We start from the raw sequence: 19,567 nt of genomic DNA, 5'->3' as shown, positions 1-19,567 counted from the left end.
TAGCCTTGAGTGGCGAAAAAAATTTGGATTTTCTGTTTCAGTGCGTTTTTAACATCTGCATTAACTTAGACCAGATTAATTTCAAAATCTTTTATTCTTCTACTTGCCATATGACACAGAAATATCATATAACACACGAAAGTTAGATGAACAATTAGTGAACAATATTTCACTTGGAAGTAAAGTCCCAGAATAGCATTTTTATCTCTTTGTTTATGATCTAATTAAAAGATAATAGTGAGTAGGTTGAGAATCAACACCTATAAATGGATAAAATGCCAAAATGTCAATGCGATGTGGCGAATCACAAGGCAGATTGTTTATGACTCCAGTTGCATTGCATTCAGTCATCATGACTTGTTTTGGGTTTTTTTTTTTTGGGGGGGGGAATAATAACACCCAAAATATCAAAACATTTTTTGAAAAATAGGAAAAAAAAAAAAAAAAAAAGTTCCATACCCCAAATTTTTCCTAAATTTTTAAGACTGTGAAAAAAACTCTACTTAAAATTTGTAATAAAAAACAAACAAAACAAAAAAAAACAGGTTTTCCAAAGCACCACCATGTTGACAGATGTTTCAAATGTTATTCAACAAGCCTATGCCTTTTCGGTTTATGTAAAAATAAAAATTGTTTATTTCTTAGCACTGTATGTTTGTTTGAAGTATGTTAGGTGTAACATTCATTCTGAGAAATTTTATTTTATAAATTTGAAGCTGTAAAAAAATAACACAAAGCTTCATAGAAGTAAGAATTATCTAAGGCGGGGGGGGGGGGGAACAGTATCACCAACTGTGACCTTAAAAATCCAATATGGCTGCGCTTGATTAAAAAAATAAAAAAATTCTTCACTTGCTCTTTTGACCAAGAGTGTCTTATTATACCTTTCACTAACACAAAAAAATCCAGAAAGTCCAAAATGCGATGAAGTGCATAAGTATCAGCTTGTACTGCTAACAGCAGTTAGCATGGTCACTAAGCATCCCACTTAATCAATTGCACATTTTTTTCCAATTTGGAACTGAATCACAGTTAAACTCGGTTCAAAGAATTGAATGCAGCATGAGACTGTCCCAGAACTCAATCTTTGTTCAATTTCCTGTGGCCTGTAAAGTGAAGCCTTTAAAAAGACTTGAACAAATGTTAGCAAAAAAACAAAAACAAAAGTACATCAGTCAAGCTAAACGCATTTTGCATTAGCTTCCCATTGTTGTGTGAGGATCCTATGAAGTAGCATGCTAACAGGAAACATTTGGGAAGATTGGTTGGGCATCTATAGATAAACATCAGCTCAAGGCATAGGTTTTACTGAATTACGCTGCGTTATGGTGATCATTAATGTGATGCGGATGTTAGAACCTTTGCCCAGAAGGGTGGAAAATTAACTTTACAAATTCGTTTAGCTACCACTGACATTAAAACAAGCTAGGCTAACATTAGCTTGTAATCGTTATCAGAAGGTAAAACCATCCTATCTCTGATCTCGGGAGATTAATTAGAATGCTGTGTGAAGCTTACACTTGGTAAGTGGGAGACATCCCACCAATACTGGCCTGCAAATTCCAAAATGACTGCCACAAGTATAAACATAAGAGTTAAGTTGAAGCCACAAACCACTTCCTGCGCTTTGATGGTTTAGATTCCTTTTAACCTTGTGCACATACAGTGCTGTACATATCTCTTTAGTATTTCAATTCGCAAAATGCTGTAAATATATTGTAATCAACGCCTATCAATAGGAATTTGTATCGTCATCAATATTACAGTAAGTATTCTGGTCACGGAGCTCAAAAACTGGCAACTAATAACTGAACTGAATTCTTATCCTGACCCGAGTCAAAGTTCTGACTTCTGAGGCAAATGGAAATATTTACTGAGGGAACGAAAATGAGCATAGAACTGTGAAGGGAACATTTGACTGAGTTGAGAACGTTTTGCAGCTGTCTGTCCCTGAGCATGGCGACGAGAGCAGAAATCAGTTCATGTCCGCCGCGGAATAAGAAACACCCATATCACGATGACTGTATATCGCAGCCAGACAGTCCCTTCCTTCACTCAAATGTGGTTTTATATGTCAAAGTGGGAACAAAATGAAGAGAACACTCCTCCCTTAAAAGCAAAACACAAAATAGCTCATCTTCACTGTAATTCAGACAAAGACATATGCAGGAGTTAAGACACAGGTACAGAGGCAGGTAAGAGTTTGCCCAAAAGCAGCGACCCAAAAGTCAGGGCCAAATAGAGTAATCACATCTTTATCTAAGCTTAGCTCAAAAAGCTCTTTTAGCAGTGCTGACAGAATTAGCGTAGCATTTTGTGACGAGCGCCTCCAGGTCAAAAACACAGGCAGCACAGTGGTTTGAAATGCCCCGGCTCGCAAAAGCATTCTTTGCCGCATTTAACTGGGATTTTGTAAGATAAATCTAGACAAAGACGCATATGATTGTGAAGCAGACACACAAAAAAAAAGAAAATGTTTTTTAATTTTCAAAAAAAGTCTGAATCTTGAAGCTGATTCTCTGAACGGATGTCAGGTCAGCAGTCAGATTCTGCCTTTAAAAACCGTAGGAAGGAAACTGTGATTATTTTCACAATAATGATCCACATCGTTTTGGTCTATTGCATAAAATCCTAATAAAATACAATTATGGTTGAAATACTTTCAAGTTTTGCCACATAAAAGGGTTTTGTAAGTAAAATCAACATTTCTAACAGGAAATACAGAAATATGAGTCAAGCATGTTTAGTAGTAAACAGGTTTCTTTTGAGTTAATGTTACGTTTGCTTTCGACCGCTCAATTTGTCTTATTTGATTTAAATCTGAACCTAAAGTGTAAAACTGAAACATTTTGCCACCTATGGAATTATAACTGTAATATTGTAAGCAAGAGTCAAATTAGCCAACAAATCTTGTTGTTTTGCCTGTACTTTCCATTAAAAGTACAGAAGAATAAAATGTAACAGATTCAATCCATTTTCTGGAAGCTTCACTAGTGGAAGGCATGCACTTCAGATCTGGTTGATTTTCTGCTGGGGTTAGCTTAGCTGAGCTCTGGAAGAAATTAATACGTTAGTTGTAGTAGCAGCGCCTTCTATAAGATAGCATACTCTAGGCTAGCCCCTTGTTCAAAGAGCACCAACATCTGTACAGTCGATGTCGACTTTAGTGTTTACTCGATTTGCCTGATTTGCCTGATTTGCTCGTTTTGGCGGCTTTGGTAGTTTTGATGTCCATTTTGGTCTTTTGGATGCGCGAGAAGATCTCCTTAAAAAGAGCTTTGTACTCCGGAGTGTTCTGCCCCAGCCGCTTATCCACCGCCTCCACCTGCCTGCTGATGCTCTCCATGGCTTCCGGAGTGGAGGGGGACTGGGTGGGTGTCGGGGGAGGCGCTGGGACGGGGCCCACGGCGCAGTCTTTCATGGACGGGTCGCGGGAGACGGGACGGGATGTCTGGACGCCCGCGTGGCAAAGGCTCTCCTCGTGCCGCCTGCACTTCCCCAGCAGCTCCTCGTATTTCTCCAGCAGGGCGTGGTACTGCTCGTCCACCTCCCTGAGGATGGACATCCCCCTCTTCCTCACGCTGTTGGCGTGGAGGGCGTAGCTGCCTCTCCTGCGGCCGGACGCGTCCCGCGCCACGATGGCGTTGAGCGCCGTGTCGCTGCAGCTCTTCCTCACCGGGCTGGACTCCGGCAGCTGCTCGCCTCCGACGCCGCCTCCGCCCTCCGTCTCCTCCCGCACGCCGCCGCCGCCGCCTGCGTCGCCCTCCTCCGCTTCCAGGAACGTGTCGGTTTCCGGGGTGATGCTGAGGACGGTCTGGGTCAGGGCGACGCCGTCGTCCTCGCCGCTCAGGAGGAAAGTCCGCGCGCGGCGTAGCTGCTGCAGCTCCTGCAGCTCCACCTCCAGCTCCCGTACGCGAGCCTGGCAGCTCTCGGCGTCCTGTCAGGAAGCAAAACAAACCAAAAGGAGAGAGAAAAACGTGAGACACAGAGAGAGAGAGAGAGAGAGAGGAGCCCTGATCAGCTCACCGCTTAGATCTGGCAAAAAAAATTAAATAACATTTTTTCAAAAGCAGGCATTTCTTTGATCCTGGTCCTTTTCTCGTCATTATTTTGCTGACTGTGCTAGTTTGTGGAGCAAAGCACCTTGATTTAAAAAAAGAAAAGAAAAAAAAGCAATCGTTTTGCTTCTCTACCTGCACCCGCGTCTGCAGCCGGGAGAACTCTGCGATCAGGAGGTTGCACTCTTTCTCCACCCCCTCCCTCCGACCCCTCTCAGTCCGGACGGCGGCCCTCAGTGCTGACACCGCCTCCCTCAGGTGCTGATTGTCCTCCTCACGCGGCTGACTTTTGGCTTCCATCGTGAAGCTCTCGGCCCGGCCCACTACAAACTCATCCTCGTACCTGACAGAAAAATCGTCTGAGCTTTACTCTCCCCCCTCCCCTGTACAAAAAATGTTGATTTTTTGTACAGGAAACACCCACCTGGGCGCGGTGCAGAGCTCCCTCAGGCACGGGAACGAGTGGATGGTCTTGCGTCGCTCCCTCTTTTCCCTCCGGACTCGGAGCTGCTCCATGGAGCGGAGCTGCTCCACCTGCGCCGACAGAGCCTCCACCTGGTTCTGCAGACTCTCAATAGTCCCCGTCAAGCTGGCGCAGAAGGAAAAACAAAAAGGGGCGTACAACTTAGGGCTGAAGCGCTTAATCAGATGAATCATTACTGAAATGAAATCATTTAATGAGGATGAAGTGCAAAAACTTTACATTTATTTTAACTGGGGCGACTGCCCTAGCGTGGCAATCTCTCTGTGGAGGGGAAGCCCTGCTTTACGTTTTAAGTGCTAATAAAAAGGAATGAATGAGGGCCGAACGCGAAGCGCTCGTCCTTCACACCTCTCGATCTTTTGCTGCGAGGCTCTGCTGTCCCTGACCAGCGTGTGGTTGGTGCGCTCCAGTTCTCTGGCCGTGCCGTCCAGCTGCTCGTACACCTTGGCGTGTTGCTCGTTCATGTCCCGGAGGACCTCCAGCTGCTTGGTCAGGTACTAGAGAGCCAAACACAAACGCCGACGTGACGGGAACAACAGCAGTGATTTGACCGCACAAAACTGTGGGCACATTTTTTTTTTTTTCATTTCTGAAACGTGAGCCGCGAACATTTAAAAGAAAAAAAAAAAGCACAACTCGGGCACCGCCGGCAACACGGCGGCTCGATGTGATGTGAGCGGATGTGACGTAGGAGCAGGAAAACACTTGCTAATATGCAAGTACCTCTTGGTGAGACTGCGGTGGTTTCATGTGACAGACCAACATTTTTCACTAACAGAAATCTGAAAAGTGTGATCAATCCATTGATCCATCAGATCAATAAATGAATAAACTTGTATCCTCAAAAAAGAAAACACTTGAAGTTCCCATGTCCCATGCTGCTGGATTTATAATGAGCTTAAAATTAGAAACTTGTGCAGGTGGTTGGCTGCACTGGATGTTACTTAGGAGTTTCATACTGAAGTGAACTGATTACAAATATACGCAAACTTTTTTATAAGTACAAAATGAATCATGAGAGGAACATAACTTAACTGTCACAATTACCCGCAACTGTGCGTGAGTTCATCCTGATAAAATACACAGAAATTTAAGGCTGTAATGCCACATATACTTTTCGAGGCGAGAGCCCTCTTGCTTTTTTTACTTGCGTATATTGCTAGTTTTATTGTGCTGAATCCAGCTGGATTGTATATCTTGTTCCTGCCATGAGACGCAAGTAGAAAACCAAAAAAAAGAGGAAAAAAATGGGCTGACGTGTTGATTTCACATGCGTGATGACTGAGCGGGGTGATGCGATCCTTGTTGAGCTTTTTTGACCAATCCTTGGACAGAAAGGTGAGGTTCGTACCTCAATCTCTTGCACTTGTTCCTCATTAGTGATGTACATCTGCTGCAAAGAGTCCTCCAGCTCTTTGTTCCTCTCCAGTAAAGTCTTCCCCAGCTCTGCTGCCAGGTGGAGATCTGAGAAACAAAGGGGATCACTGAATAAAGGAAGCCAGAGTCACAGAAATATGAAAAAAAAAAACAAAAGTGAAGGATGAATGAATGAATTAATATTTATGCCACCAAATGAAAGGCAGAGGAAGATAGATTGTGGGCTATTCTGGAAGCAAAATACTAAATATAGCAGAATAATTTATATCATCGCCGCTAGAGTTAATGGAGCACATTGCGCCATTTTAGTTCGGGATGATCAAACGGGTCGCCACGCCACCTTGGTTCTGCAGCGACACGGCTCAGTTATAGAAGAAAGGCAGAGAGCCAGACCTCTTCCCTACCCGGCGACTAACGCATGAAGGTCAGGCACCGGTGCCAAAATAATCTCTCCCTCTGCTGAGACACAGCGCAGCGAGATGCTGGGGACTCTGGGATGAAGGTTTCGAATAAAAGTGTTCTTTTGGCAGCGTTTCCGTTTGGGCGCACACCGAGCTAACGTCCGTCCAAAGCGAGATGAGTCACTGTCGTCGTTCTCTGTTCTAGCTGCGGTCTGACTCAGCGGATCTGGTGGCCCACATTGCCGGGCGTCAGCAGGATGCGGACTGCAGCATCTCTGGAAGAAGAAGATGGGTGGGGGAAGCAGTAACCCCACTAACTTCTCCAATAACTAGTCTGCCTGACATATTGAAATACATTGATACATATCGTGTGCCCAGAATGCATCACTGTTGTCCAGACAATGAAAGAAACGGAAAAGAACTCAGAAAATCCTCAATGCAATATTTGGCAACAGTTTCGCGTTTACTTGATGTTGTTGGAGAAACACAAGTCTTCGACTGTGATCAACTTCGTTTCACATCCAGTACCGCCTCCATCGACTGGAACAAAAGAAACAACACATACTAAATTTGTCCTGTCTTCAATTGCCTCAAGCTGCGATGGAGACGAAATTCACGAAACACTTTGAAACAAAAGCAGCCAGAAGGTTGGTCAGGAGGAGAAGAGACGCAAAAAGAAAGAGAACAAAATGGGCAAGAAAACAACGTTACAAATCAATCTCTGTGGCTCGGCACTGACCTGAAAGTGACCCACGCAGGACGATGTCACGCAGGGTGGAGACCCTTTCGTTTTTACGCAACGCGTGAAGACCGGAGACCCTCCCTCGGATGAGCAGAGACCGCCTCTGTGACCTCTAAAAAGTCAGTGGATCCACTTGTGGAGGTGAGCCGTCGGGTTTTACACGTGAACGTCCCGATGTCTTCCACAGCTGCGTTGTCTCGGTAGGTGAAGGTCACTGGTGGGATTCAGTGGAATGTGGAGAACAGGACTTCTCGTGCCTCCATTTTCCTTCGCTACAGACACTGTTCAGAGCAGGCTAAAGTAACTCTGGCTATTTATCAGGCAAAAAGTGTTACAGTGAAAGCGAAGCCAAAACATAATCATTCTCAGTCACCGTGGATTTAGATTGTGGACGAAGGCCTGTCATAATAAGCAATAGATAAATCAGTTGCGTGATAAATTGAATCGAGCATAAAAATTTCCATTTGCACTATTAATAGTTTGCCTCTTTTCTGGAAAAAAATGAAAGTTTTCAGTCTGGTGCATTGTGCTAGCCCTGTGTTCACAGAGACTTCACAAATGATTCGATTCATTTCTGTTGTGTTCAGGTGTTAAACGCTCATTAGTATTTAAAGTCTGTCGACCTTTGAGAACTTGTTCTTGCAGTCTTCTGCTATTACAATTATATTGCTTGAAAATTGTCTCGAAACAACAATATTATTGTTTATTGCTATATCATCTGGGCCGATTTATCGTCCAACAAAGTTTGGGAACAAAAAAAAAAAAAACAACAAAAACTGAATCTGATGAGCCTTGTGTCTGAATAACACTGATGCCAGTCTGCCTGAGCCAAGGTGACACAATGACGGCGGTGTTCCTTACTGACACACTAGCATTTGGGAATGTCACCCGGGATGAGGAGCTGGGGCAGTCAGCACTTTGAAGCCCAGCGTTGCTCCATCACCTCCGACGTCCTCTCTGCTCCCTCTTTGTTTTGTCTTTTTCATCTCAACATTATTAAGTTTTCATTTATTTATCCAGTTCCATTTGGTTCTCTCTTTTTTTAAGCTCCTGTAAATAAACAAAGGCTCCTCGGGTGTCTATTTTTGTGTCTGAAAGCAGTGGGTTTGAAAATCCCAATGCACGAGCGAAGTCCCAACATCAGCACCATTTCAGCCGAGCCACAGAGAGAGAGCGCTGCGATATGATTAGCTGGCACTACAACGGGGGAGACGGAGAGGAAGAGGAGGAGGAAGACAGGAAACGAAATAAGTGGTGCGGAGAAGTTGATGACTCGCCAGTCACTTCGATTAGGTCCTACAAACCATCTGAGCGCGGCTCGGTCTGAGTACAGCAAACTGAATGAACGGTAAGCTTTACAGTCCAACGATACGTATTCTGGACGGATATAATTCAATTAAATTAATGGAATCGAACGTCGTGGGATGGGAGGAGCAGATGGGGCCTTGAATGGAAAGAGGTTTGAACGATTTTAAATTAGGCTCCAACAGCAGGACCTACAGAAAAACCTCTCACCAGCTGCATTTGCATTCACTTGAGTTGAGTAAATTGAAATAACGGAAATAAATTTGCTTACTGGAAAAAACAACAACATGATTTTTTGCACTAGGATAAGGTGGTTCTTCAGAAATAGATGCTTTTTGCACAACTATAATGGAAACATCCTGTCGCGTGATTATCTACTGGCAAAAACCACAAAGAAGATGACGACAGGAAGTGTTTTCCTTCGTGGTTTGTAGTTTGTTTTGTTTCGTTGGGAGCTCAGGGGTTATCTCCACTGTTTAGTCACCGCCTTAAAATAATGACCCACGTAATTTTTTGACAAACATGATTTTGAAAAAAAAAAAAAAAAAAAACTACCACCTATTTCTGCACAAAAGTTGATTTAGGAAAAAGAAAAAAAAAAGACTTAGGCCTTTATTTTATGAAGATATTCCAATCAAAATGGGATGCCTGTGAAATGTTATAAGAAAATATTAGTTGGTATAGTAGGGTTTACAATACTTATGCTAATAGTGATTCTTGTTAAAAAAAATAATAATAAAATATATATATATATTGATAATTCTCTTGCCACTAAATAAATGTAAATATATTAAAGTTTTTAAAGAAATTCTGCAATCGGAATAAAACATCAATTACTTCAATACTTCTTTTATCCATACAGTAAATGTGGCCACCATCCAGCAATATATGTTAAATATTCAAAAATGTTTATCCTTCACAATTATTGTGCCCTTAATAATAATAGTAATAATAATAATGATAATAATAATAATAAAGCATTTCACTGCTATACTTGGACTACTTCAGGTCTGCCTATCAACCACATGTCTCCATGTTATTGATTCCAATAAACATAAATCTCTTAGATTAAAATAAGGCGGCAAAACAAATGTTTTCCGAAATATAACGAAGCTGTCAGGAGTCAATTTTTGAAGTAATGGATGTTAGCTGACTTTAACCCTGTAGTTGTGTCACTTTGCATAGATGCTGACCAAGTGAAGGCCCTTCCTTACTGGCGTGCTGTCAATGCATTGTTGTTAAAGAAGAAGAACAAGAAGAAGGAGGAGGAGGAGGAGAAGAAGAAGCTCATTCAACGTGAATTCCCTGCTAGCGTTAAAGCTCCAAGTGACATCTCTGCCTCGGCCTGTGGGGCTCCACAGAGAGCCTTTGTTCAGCTGCCGGCCAGTGCCAAGCAGCGGCTGAAGGAGGGGATGCTGCGGTCCGTCTGTCGGTCTGTCTTACCCTGCTCCAGGTCTTGCTGGTCATACCACGGCTCTTCTTCTTCGGTGACGAATTCCTCCATTCTCCCCGAGCTGAGCATGGGTGTCCCGCTCCGTCCGAAACAGTGAACGAACAACAGGCCCACGGAAACGAGTCCGTCAACGCCTCTCCTCTCCTGACGGGAACAATAACCCGGTCCAACGCGGAGGAGGAGGAGGAGGAGGAGGCAGAGAGGAGTCTGGGAGCAGAGCAGCGGTGCTTCTCCTTGGAGCTTCTCTCTCTCTCTCTCTCTCTCTGTCTCTCTCTCTCTCTCTCTCCCTCTCTCTCTCTCTCTCTCTCTCTCTCTCTCCCTCTCTCTCTCTCTCTCTCTCTCTCTCTATCCAGTGAGGGAGTGTGGCTTTACGTGTTTCCTCTCTCCTTCCGCTTCTCTGCTGCTCCCTTCAGTCGCATCCCCTCCACACATGAACCCAGCAGCACCGGCTCATCCCGGAGCCCCGGCCAGCCGACACAGCTGCTGCTGCTGGGACGTGGCAGGGATGTTGCGACAGCCCCTTTAAATGCAATTTACTACTAGGAAATTGCTTTAATCTCGACGACAATAAATGCTCATTCTGTGAAAGTGATGTAGAAACCATAGACCGTGTCTTCTATGAATGCAATCAAACCAAAAATACTTTGGAATTGCTTAAAAAGGTGGATAAAATAAAAATAAATAAAAATATTGCACTTCCTGAATCTATTTCTAGCGATGTGGTATCAATTGGAGTGTTATTGGAAAAAAAAAAACACTCCGTTGTGATCTAATATTTTGTTTGGCAAAATTCTTGTTTTAACTTTTTTTTTTTCATCTGAATCTCAATTAAATTTGAAATCTCTGAAACGTATAGAATCGTATGAAAACCTGTCTGAAATATTAATGGAGCTGCCCAACTATGCATATCAATCCTAACATATGTTGCTATTTTAGTTACTGCTTCATTACTATTATTATTATTATTATTATTATTATTACCAATATTACTTTGTATTTCCATTTCGAAATCTGCCCCAATCACGCCTTCTACGGAGTTGCACTGTTGTAATTGCCTTACTTGTTTGTGCTGACTTAGTTTAAAAGAAAGCAAAGGACAAAATCATCTAATGAAGTTTGCAGATGAAACAGCTGCTAAATATTTTGTTTGCGCCGCTGTCGTTTTAAAAGATGTCCATAAATGTTTCCACTGGTCCTCAAAGGTCAAGCGGAGAGTCCACGTTTAAGAACTCAAACAATAAATGGTGCAGCAATTGTTTTAGTTGCGCATCAACGTGGCACAAGTCATTTTGATTGGTTTTGCTTGGTTTTTGTTTACGTGGTGGAAGAGGCAGGCTGATACCTAGTGACCAAGCAAGCGCCTTCAGAAACAGTGGATTGCCTTTGCTTCAGTGAGGGCGACCTCAGTACATTAGATGAATTACACGTGATTTTAATGCCTTTGCTAGTGCTAGGAGTTTTATGAAGCATCGCTTATGTCTATTTACACTCCTGAAAGCGAAAGCCGTGCAGGTTCCTCGTTGATGGATGCTAATTTGCTGCTGACTGAGCTAACTCCACTGCGGCCTTCTTGCTAACTTTTCCAAACAAGCCAGACTTGTTCAACTATTTCCAGTTTAAATTTAACATCCAAACTGAGATTTATAGAGTGCAAGATGGAGCTCTTTGGGTTTTTAAAAAAATGTTTTAAATTTTTTTTTTTTTGTTTGTTGGCCTGACCTTGACTCCGTACAAGGTCAGATTAAGGAGTGCTTATTTGATCACAACCACGTTTTGGTTCTGATCTGTGGTTTTGAACTCATTGCTTCCACATTTTTTACTTCTCTCTCTCTACCTGTAGGGGAAAACGTGGTTATATGTGTCTCCTCCACATGATAATTTTTAATATTAGTTATTGTTCAATAGATTGTGCGTGTCAGATTACGGTCCGGTCTGCAGTGTTCATATATCACGCCACTAGAGGGCGACTTCCTGATTTAGAACAACACGACTCACATTTCCTGTTTACACGCAGGCTGATCTTCTTTCTACGGAAGAGGATTAGGGCCAATAAACAATAACAACAAAAACCAAAGAGTCAGATTTTTTTCTGTTTTAATAAAATAAAATAAATAAATACAAATTACTAAATTATAAATTCTGATTAATCTAAGAATTTTGCCTTTTTTATAAAAACAAAAAAAACAAAACTGTTTGAATTGCTTTTGCACAGTGAGGCAAATAGAGCCGTCAAACTCAAATCTACCATTTAGACAGGCTTTCAGTGCAGGTTTGCAAATCCAACAACAAGGGGGAAAAAACATGTACTCACAACATATTTCACACACAATAATGTCTGGGTATTTATTTGTATTTTGACGTAAACGAACGCAGAATTAGGATTCTGACTTATTGAATTGTTTTTGGTGGCGCAATCTTGTTCCGCATCATCATGCGCCTGCAAAATGTAACAAAAGTTACAGGTATAAGACTCGTAAATGAAGGATTAAATTGTCAATCTGTGAATCCGCACATTTCCCCAGTTTACAAATGAGCCATTTGTGACTTTATCCACCTTGTTGCCTTCTTTTCAAGGACCGTGGCTGTGTGCAAGCTCCTCTGTCGCAGATAATCACTTGACTGCATGAGCAGTCACCACCTCCAGTTACATCAGACAGGGGAGGTTTGGCCGATGAAGGAGGCGATAGACAAGTTTCTAAAACGGTCATCTGCTCAATGCTTCACACAGCTTCGTTGTACCTAAAAGAGGAAATGATCACCATTTTAAATCCCCAAAGTGAAAGCAGTATGCCTGCTGCATACAGATGTGACCCACAAACAGATGTAAGTGTGGTAAAAAAGAAAAAAAAAAGCCTTTTAGAGGTTGTCATGCGCTTGAATCTGTTCACTTTTTTCACACTGCAACCACAACTCAAAATCTGAAAGGTGTGGCGTGCATTTTATTCAACACGTTTTACTCTAATACCCATGAGTAAAGTCCAGTGCCAACATCTCCCCTTTGAAGACCGCATGCCAAACACAACTGATTATATCCACAGAGAAAAATGGTGGCGGCAGCACTATGCTGTGTGAACGGAGCGAAATAGCCAAACTCTACCAGATTTTACAAAATGATTCAGGCTTTCAGTCTATTGACGCAGCTAAACGTACAGTAGTGATTTAGATTTGAGCTTGATCAAGAGTCACGGTGGCCTAGCCAAAGTCTGCTTGCCTAAATTCAACTGAGAATCTGTGGCACATATAAGCTGTATCTTAAAATCACTGCAGCTATCATCACAGCAAATGGATATTTTTATTTATTTATTTTTTTAACAAAGCTTCAACTCAGGGAGGATGTATACGTGCCACACCTTTCAGATATTTACTCGTGAAAATGTGACAGGAATCTGTGTAACTTTCCTTAAGGCTTTTTCTGAACAATATTTTGTCTTGCGACTGAACTTTGACACGCACAAACAGAACTCCACCCGCCAAGGAGAGGTAGCGATCACGCAGAACCCATCTGTGTTAGAGGAAATAACTTTGCATTTCACGCTGCATTACATTTTCCCTTTGCTGTCACTTCCATCCACTCAGCTGCTGACTCTAACCTTTATTTTGTCTTTTTTTTTTTTTTTTTTACAAACCCGCCTTCCTTTACACGCGGGAAGCGTATACTTCTGCGCAGCTCTTGTTTTTGACTCCATTTTACATTTTGCATATTCTCATTGCAACAGCATGTTGACGCTCTGTCTCTCGTTTTGCAACAAAGTCGAGTTCTGGTTACCATTGTGACAAAGTTCTTTTTCTGTCTGGACAAAGTACTGGTTCGTAAAATAGCGTTTTATTTTGCCGATTTAATCGTAACGCTCTAAATTTGCCAAAACAAAGCTGATCTGTGGTTGACTTGTAAAATCAGCCAAATGAGAATTTTCATCACGGCATCACTAAGTTTGAACAAAAACCCATTGATTCTTTTAGTTAATAAATAAAACTTTTTAGTTTAATTTATTACAATGCATCTGAATTCATTCCAGTGACCTCCAAACGCTCAGAAGGTGACGCCGCTACAAAGTAAGTTGCTGTTTGTGAATTGAACTCTGCTTTGCTGCGTTTGCGAAAGGTTTCGCAAAGTGATCTTTGGTCCATCAGGTATGGATTATCAATCATCTTTGACACAGAGCTTTCTGAGGGAACAGAGATGAGTTTAGGCGCGTCGGTGGTTTGTGTTTTTTAGCTGTGAAACTGCTAAAGATTTTGTTTGTTTGTTTTTGTCCCCCCACCCCTCACTACTGATTACCTAACGCCTCTGGATTGAAGCCAACAACCTTATGAACCCAGCCTCTGGAATACTTCAGGGTCATCCTAGCTTTTGAAGAGGAAACAAAACATGTTGCTAAATTTGTGCCCATGCTGTGTTTTCGAGCATAATCTCTCACTCCTCGCAAGTATTTGACGTTAGCGCACTTCCTTTGCTTTGTTCCGATGGCAACGCCATGGGAAATGAGTAACGGCTATTTGTGGACGAATCAATTCAGCCAAGAATGTTTGAATAATTTTCCACACTCCCACTCAACTGATTCTCGTCAGAGACCCCGGCCGGGTCGGGCCCATTTTTTGTGGAAACAGGCCAGAGCTGACATTTTACGAAATAAACAACACTGAAGCAGCAGACAAAAAAAAAAGAGTCATTTTGTTTGTTTGTTTGGTTTTTTTTGCATTCTGACTTCTGTTAATAAGATTTTCTCGTTTTGTCACATTACATTACGTATTTTATCTATATTTTATGTGATAGGCCAGCACATTGTGAAGTAGGAGGAAAACAAAGGGCTCTCAACTGTTTTTACCAAGAAAAAACTGAACAGTGTGGCATGCAAATATTCTACCCGCGCTTTAAGAAGTGGCTTCTTTTACAAAAATGACCAAAGCTCATTTATATTAAGTGGAAAGATATTTTGTAAAAAGCTGTATCACAGTTTCTCAATTGGATTTGGGTCTGAACTTTGACTAGGACATTCTTTTTTTTTTTTTTTGTCCCAATGCGATAAGCTAAACCAAGGACATGTACAGATAGATGAAATTCTATCTGTACATGTACAGGTCATGTACAGATAGATGAAAATTTTTGCAATCTTTTTTTTTTACAGTGTATTGTGTGTGATCCAAGGTAGCATTTCTGCACATTTCTTTGTAATTTTGTCCAAAAATTACAAAAATGACAAATGTCCAGTGTAAAAGTTGCAGTTTATACTGGGAGCACTGGGAGAAGGCAGAGGAACTAAATTTTTTCACAGTCTTATACTGTCACAACATCATGATTATTTTCACAAACACCTAAAAATAAAAAACACATTTTCTTAATAAAAGTTACATGATGCAGCAGCAACACGCTGCATGACTCCAGTCGTCAGAGGAACGACACAGGAAGCCCGGATGAATCGACATGCAAATGTCAAGGCCAAGAAATGTGCGAGTCAGCTGGCGCGACACCAGATGGAACACACACACACACACACGCACACACACACACACACACACACACACACACACGCACACACACACACAGCGAGATCGGTTCCTTTAGCCAGGATCCCGTCTCCACAGAGACTGAAGACAAACAACAAAAAAAATGGGGCCCTCGCCACAGCTGGTCTGTAGAAACAGACAGGGGGGAGAAAAGCTGTGAATGAGAGTATAGGTGTACACAGACAGAGGGCGAGGAGGAGTGAGAGACGACATAAACACCAGAGAGGGAGAAGAGTCTGGAGGGGCAGAAGAGAAAAGAAAAGAAAAAAAAGAAAAAGGAGGAGTTACACAAAACACTCTGAGGAGGAGGAGAAAGTAAGCGTGGTGAGCTGCTGCAGGAGGAGCAAACAACTCCTGGTCCTCTGAAAGAGTCACATTACCTCTGAACGTCCAGAGCTGAGGCAGCCAAATAGATGAGGGGCTCCAATCTTCTGAAATATTAGAAAACAGCGACGAGACTGACAGGTTGGAAGATGCGATGAGTTTACTTCTACTCTAAAAGAAGAAAAAACAAAAAGGATCCTGCCTCAGATTTGAAGCACAGGTGAGAAAAGTTTTCTTTCTTCGTTTTCTCTCTTTCTCTCTCTCTCTCTCTCTCTCTCTCTTGTGTAAACCTAAAACTTCCCAAAACTATTTCCACACACATTCTCACAATCCCCAGAAGAAAAGGGGGGTTTGTTATACGGGTGGAGTTCACTGTTGGGAGTAACATGGAGCAGTCGCTCCAAAGAAGGTGATGTTTTGGGTCTCTGCTGCTCATAGGGGGGAGAAGCGGAGGGACAACGAAAGGTTGTGCGTCCCTCAGCCTCCCTCTGACAGGTGGCGGGGAGCCCAAACAGCTGGAGAGCCTCCTGAAAAGATCCACAACAATATCCACTCTCAGTGTAGATGAATGCAAACGGAGAAATGCGGCGAAAAACAGAAAGCAATTTCCCTCTCGGGGATCAATGAAGCACATTCTATTCCGTTCTAGCTGTCCGTCATTCAGGGAAAATGCTGCAAACTAGTGGGGTAGAGTTTAAAAACATTAAAAGCAGCCTTAGTTGCAGACTGGCTTGCCAGCAGCCTTAAACCAGGCCATTATGAAAGAGGCACTGTGGTTAAAGTTGAAAAAAAAAAAAAGATCTGACATGCGACATGAAAGACTGGTGTCACTTCCTGTGAAAACATTGCCCATCAGTGAGACAAGCCTAGATAAACCACATTTCATGTGTCTATTACATATTTAACATTTGCATTTGTTAGAACGCATGTCCAATCCAACATACTTTGTTGGGATTTATGTGATTAAAGTAGCAAGAGGAGAGGGAGAATTAGAGCTTTGAAAAAACATCACCTCGCCGAGGGGATGTTTTTGTGGATCAAAATGTATTATTGTAGAGTGGTCCAGTCAAAGTCCGGGTCTAAATCAAGCTGAACATCAGTGGCATGACAATGTTTGCTGATGCTCTGCCTCTGATCTCATAACATACAGATAAAAAAAAAAGAAAATTAAATGTTAGAAACAAGGAATCCCTTTCTTTCAGCTTCAGAGGAGGAGTATCCCCACAGCATGATGCTCCCACCACCAATTTCCATCATGGAGATGATGTGGCGCAGCATTAGTTTCCCACTAAACCGATGCTGAACACATAAACTAATTGTCACACCTGGTCATGATATGGCACACAGTTAAAACCTTGTGTTGACACTTGCACTAATGTAAGCACGTATAGTGCCCCATAAAGCACGCTGAAATTAAACATTTGCGCGGTTTGTGTTGCCCTCCCTTTTCCTCGAGCGTTCAGCTGCTCCCTTTCAAAGGTTCTTAGCTCGCTGTCCGAAAAGTTTTTGTTCCGTTGTATAAAAAAAAAAAAAACATGACACACTTTTACTTTAAATTATCCAAAATAAAAGAGCGGTGAGTCCGACTGCGCCTGTTTCCGGAGCACTTCCGCTGTTTGCACCGAAATAAGGCACGTTGTCGCTTAAGGAACTGTTTCCATAGCGACGTCAGTACTGCTCATGGATTTTCGGGTACAGTGACTATTTTTGCTACTTTTTCAGTAAACGTCATACATTTGTGATATAAAAGGTAACCCAGGCCTCTTGAATTAGCTTCAGTGAAGTCAGTAGAGTTTTCCTTGGTGCGTATTAGCGGTAGAGCAGTAGTTAGCTACTTGTAGGTTAGCAGTAGGAAAACAAAACCCGCGAACCAAGTTAGAAGCTTGCTACTGGTAGCGTTAGCTGAATACACTTTTAAAAATCAATTTACTTCTAAATGAATGAAAATAAAATAATATGACGGGCGTTAATAAGTAATTATAATTCACTTTCTGAAATTGTCACCAAAAATATAAATATAGCTCAGCTATGCTCCAAAGCTGATGACTGAATTTAGTCCAGACACACAAAAGCTAAGTTGCTTTTTTTTTTTTCAAAGTAGATTTGTTGCCGCCATGTTTGTACTCATTCTTATGTTGTATGACCCAGTTATCCCCAAAGCTTCCATTGGCCTGCTTTTCTGGCTGCAAAGCAAGCCCCGATCATCACTCTTCCACCACTGTGCCTCACAGTGTCACTGGGGGGTGAAGGTGGCGACAGCTGAAAGAGTTCGCCCTGCAACTGGCGGGCTGTTGGTTCGGTCCAAAGAAGCCAACCCATCAAAACTCACGCTTTTCAAAGAGATTGCCACACCTGGTCATGCTAAGTTCAAAGCATGATACTTGAGTATGAGTCAGTAATAGTATTTGTATTGCCAGCTAGTGCTTACACCGTGTTCAAGACAATCCAGATTGTTTTTATGTGTCATTTCACAATGGTGGAAGAACCTAGCAACCACAACCATGCCTATTCTTCAAGAAACGTTTGACGACTCAGCTCTTCAGACTGCGCTGGGATTAAAGCGTTTGCCATATACGTAAACAGACAATCAATACGTTTAAATTATGCTCTCTATGTGAAGAACAGTCCGATATTGTTATATTTTTCAGTATCTGAAGATCTGTTCACGAATTGGAGACATGCCAACTTTGAAATTTGGTGAATCCTATAAATACCCTAGTGTCATCATTGGTCACCGCGCACACTCGGCCATTCAGAATCTGTCCGTGGTGACGCTTGTCTCCGGCGTCCTGTTCTGTTACGATTTCACAGCTTTGAGGCCTAATCTCCCATGCGGCCTGTCTCAGTTTGGACGGTGAGGTCTCACCCACACGCATCAGCTGCAGTGATAATGAGAGGCCTCACATGTGAAATGCCAGGCCTGGAATAGTTAGGTCTGTTTATAGCTGGACTGAACATCCAGCTTCGGCTGTACGTGTAGCAAGTGAGGGCATAACTTGCTGTGTGAACATGTGGATCTTGTGAGCTTACTCCCACTCATAAAGGAAGTGAGTTAGCAAGAGAGGGGTTGTATATAATGAGAGGGAACTCTGAGGTATTTAGAGATTTGGGGCCCATCATCTTCCAAAGCAGGACTGGTAATTCCAGGGTGTGTCCTCAGTGAAACATTCATGCTCAACGTCACCTTGTCTTCTTTTTTTAGGAGTTAAACTTTCTACAGAGGCCGTCTTCTTCCAACCCCCAAGCCAAGCTATTTCTGTTTTCACTGACATCGCCTGGATCCAGAGGCTATCATGGAGGCCAAACAGGAGTTTGCAAACATCCTGGAAAAGGTGTGGGCCAAGCTCCAGGGTCTTCCACAAGCAGCTCCACTGGAAAGCGGAGCCTTTTCCGTCCTCATACTCTTTATTTGTAAGTTATGTCTGTCATCTGTGCAACAGATTATACTTCTTAGGACAACACTTTGATTAATGTAACTGTTTCACAATCTGTCTATCTTCAGGGCAGCACAGCCAGGTGTTAGGTTTAGAGGAAATTCCTTTTCCACATAGGTCAGGGTTGCCCACATGCCCACAAAACTGAAGTTATCGTCTTTGGACCTAAAGAGGGACAATCTAGAGTCAACACACTGCTTCAATTATTACAGCTAGGAACAGCTAGTGACCAGACCAGACATTTAGGTGAAGTCATGGACCAGAACCTTCAGATCCACACAGAGACAGTTACAAATTCAGCCTTCCATTTCCAGGATTAAAGGCTATGTTTACATGTTTAGAGTTGCTTTTGAACCATAATAGAAGGAGCATTGACCAAAATATTTTAATGCAAATTAATATTTTAATGCACATTGACAAAATATAATGTCTCTTGTTAGTTGTCACAATTGTTGACTGCATGATGTTTTTATGTTTTCATGAT

At 42.3% G+C, this 19,567-nt stretch overlaps 1 protein-coding gene across 2 annotated transcripts; it reads right to left on the bottom strand.

The window, feature by feature from the left end:
• Nucleotides 1-437: 437 nt before the first annotated feature.
• LOC129377530 (cerebellar degeneration-related protein 2-like) lies at nt 438-15,889 on the bottom strand. Of its 2 annotated transcripts, XM_055057534.1 has the most exons (7): nt 15,706-15,889; nt 12,375-12,559; nt 5,894-6,006; nt 4,891-5,039; nt 4,483-4,647; nt 4,194-4,401; nt 438-3,937 (listed from the first exon to the last, which is right to left on the bottom strand). In XM_055057534.1, the coding sequence occupies exons 2-7, from the start codon at nt 12,526-12,528 to the stop codon at nt 3,164-3,166; spliced, it is 1,563 nt and encodes a 520-aa protein (XP_054913509.1). In that variant the 5' UTR covers nt 12,529-12,559; nt 15,706-15,889; the 3' UTR covers nt 438-3,163. The 2 variants fall into 2 exon arrangements, with proteins under 2 accessions (XP_054913509.1, XP_054913510.1); XM_055057535.1 differs by lacking the exons at nt 12,375-12,559; nt 15,706-15,889 and adding an exon at nt 9,811-10,145.
• Between the last annotated feature and the right edge of the window lie 3,678 nt (nt 15,890-19,567).

The sequence above is a fragment of the Poeciliopsis prolifica genome, unplaced genomic scaffold (genome assembly GCF_027474105.1).
Source record: "Poeciliopsis prolifica strain line A6 unplaced genomic scaffold, Auburn_PproV2 SCAFFOLD048, whole genome shotgun sequence".
NCBI lineage: Eukaryota > Metazoa > Chordata > Actinopteri > Cyprinodontiformes > Poeciliidae > Poeciliopsis > Poeciliopsis prolifica.
The sequence above is the reverse complement of the archived record's forward strand: the minus strand, read 5'-3'. Positions and strand labels throughout refer to the sequence as shown.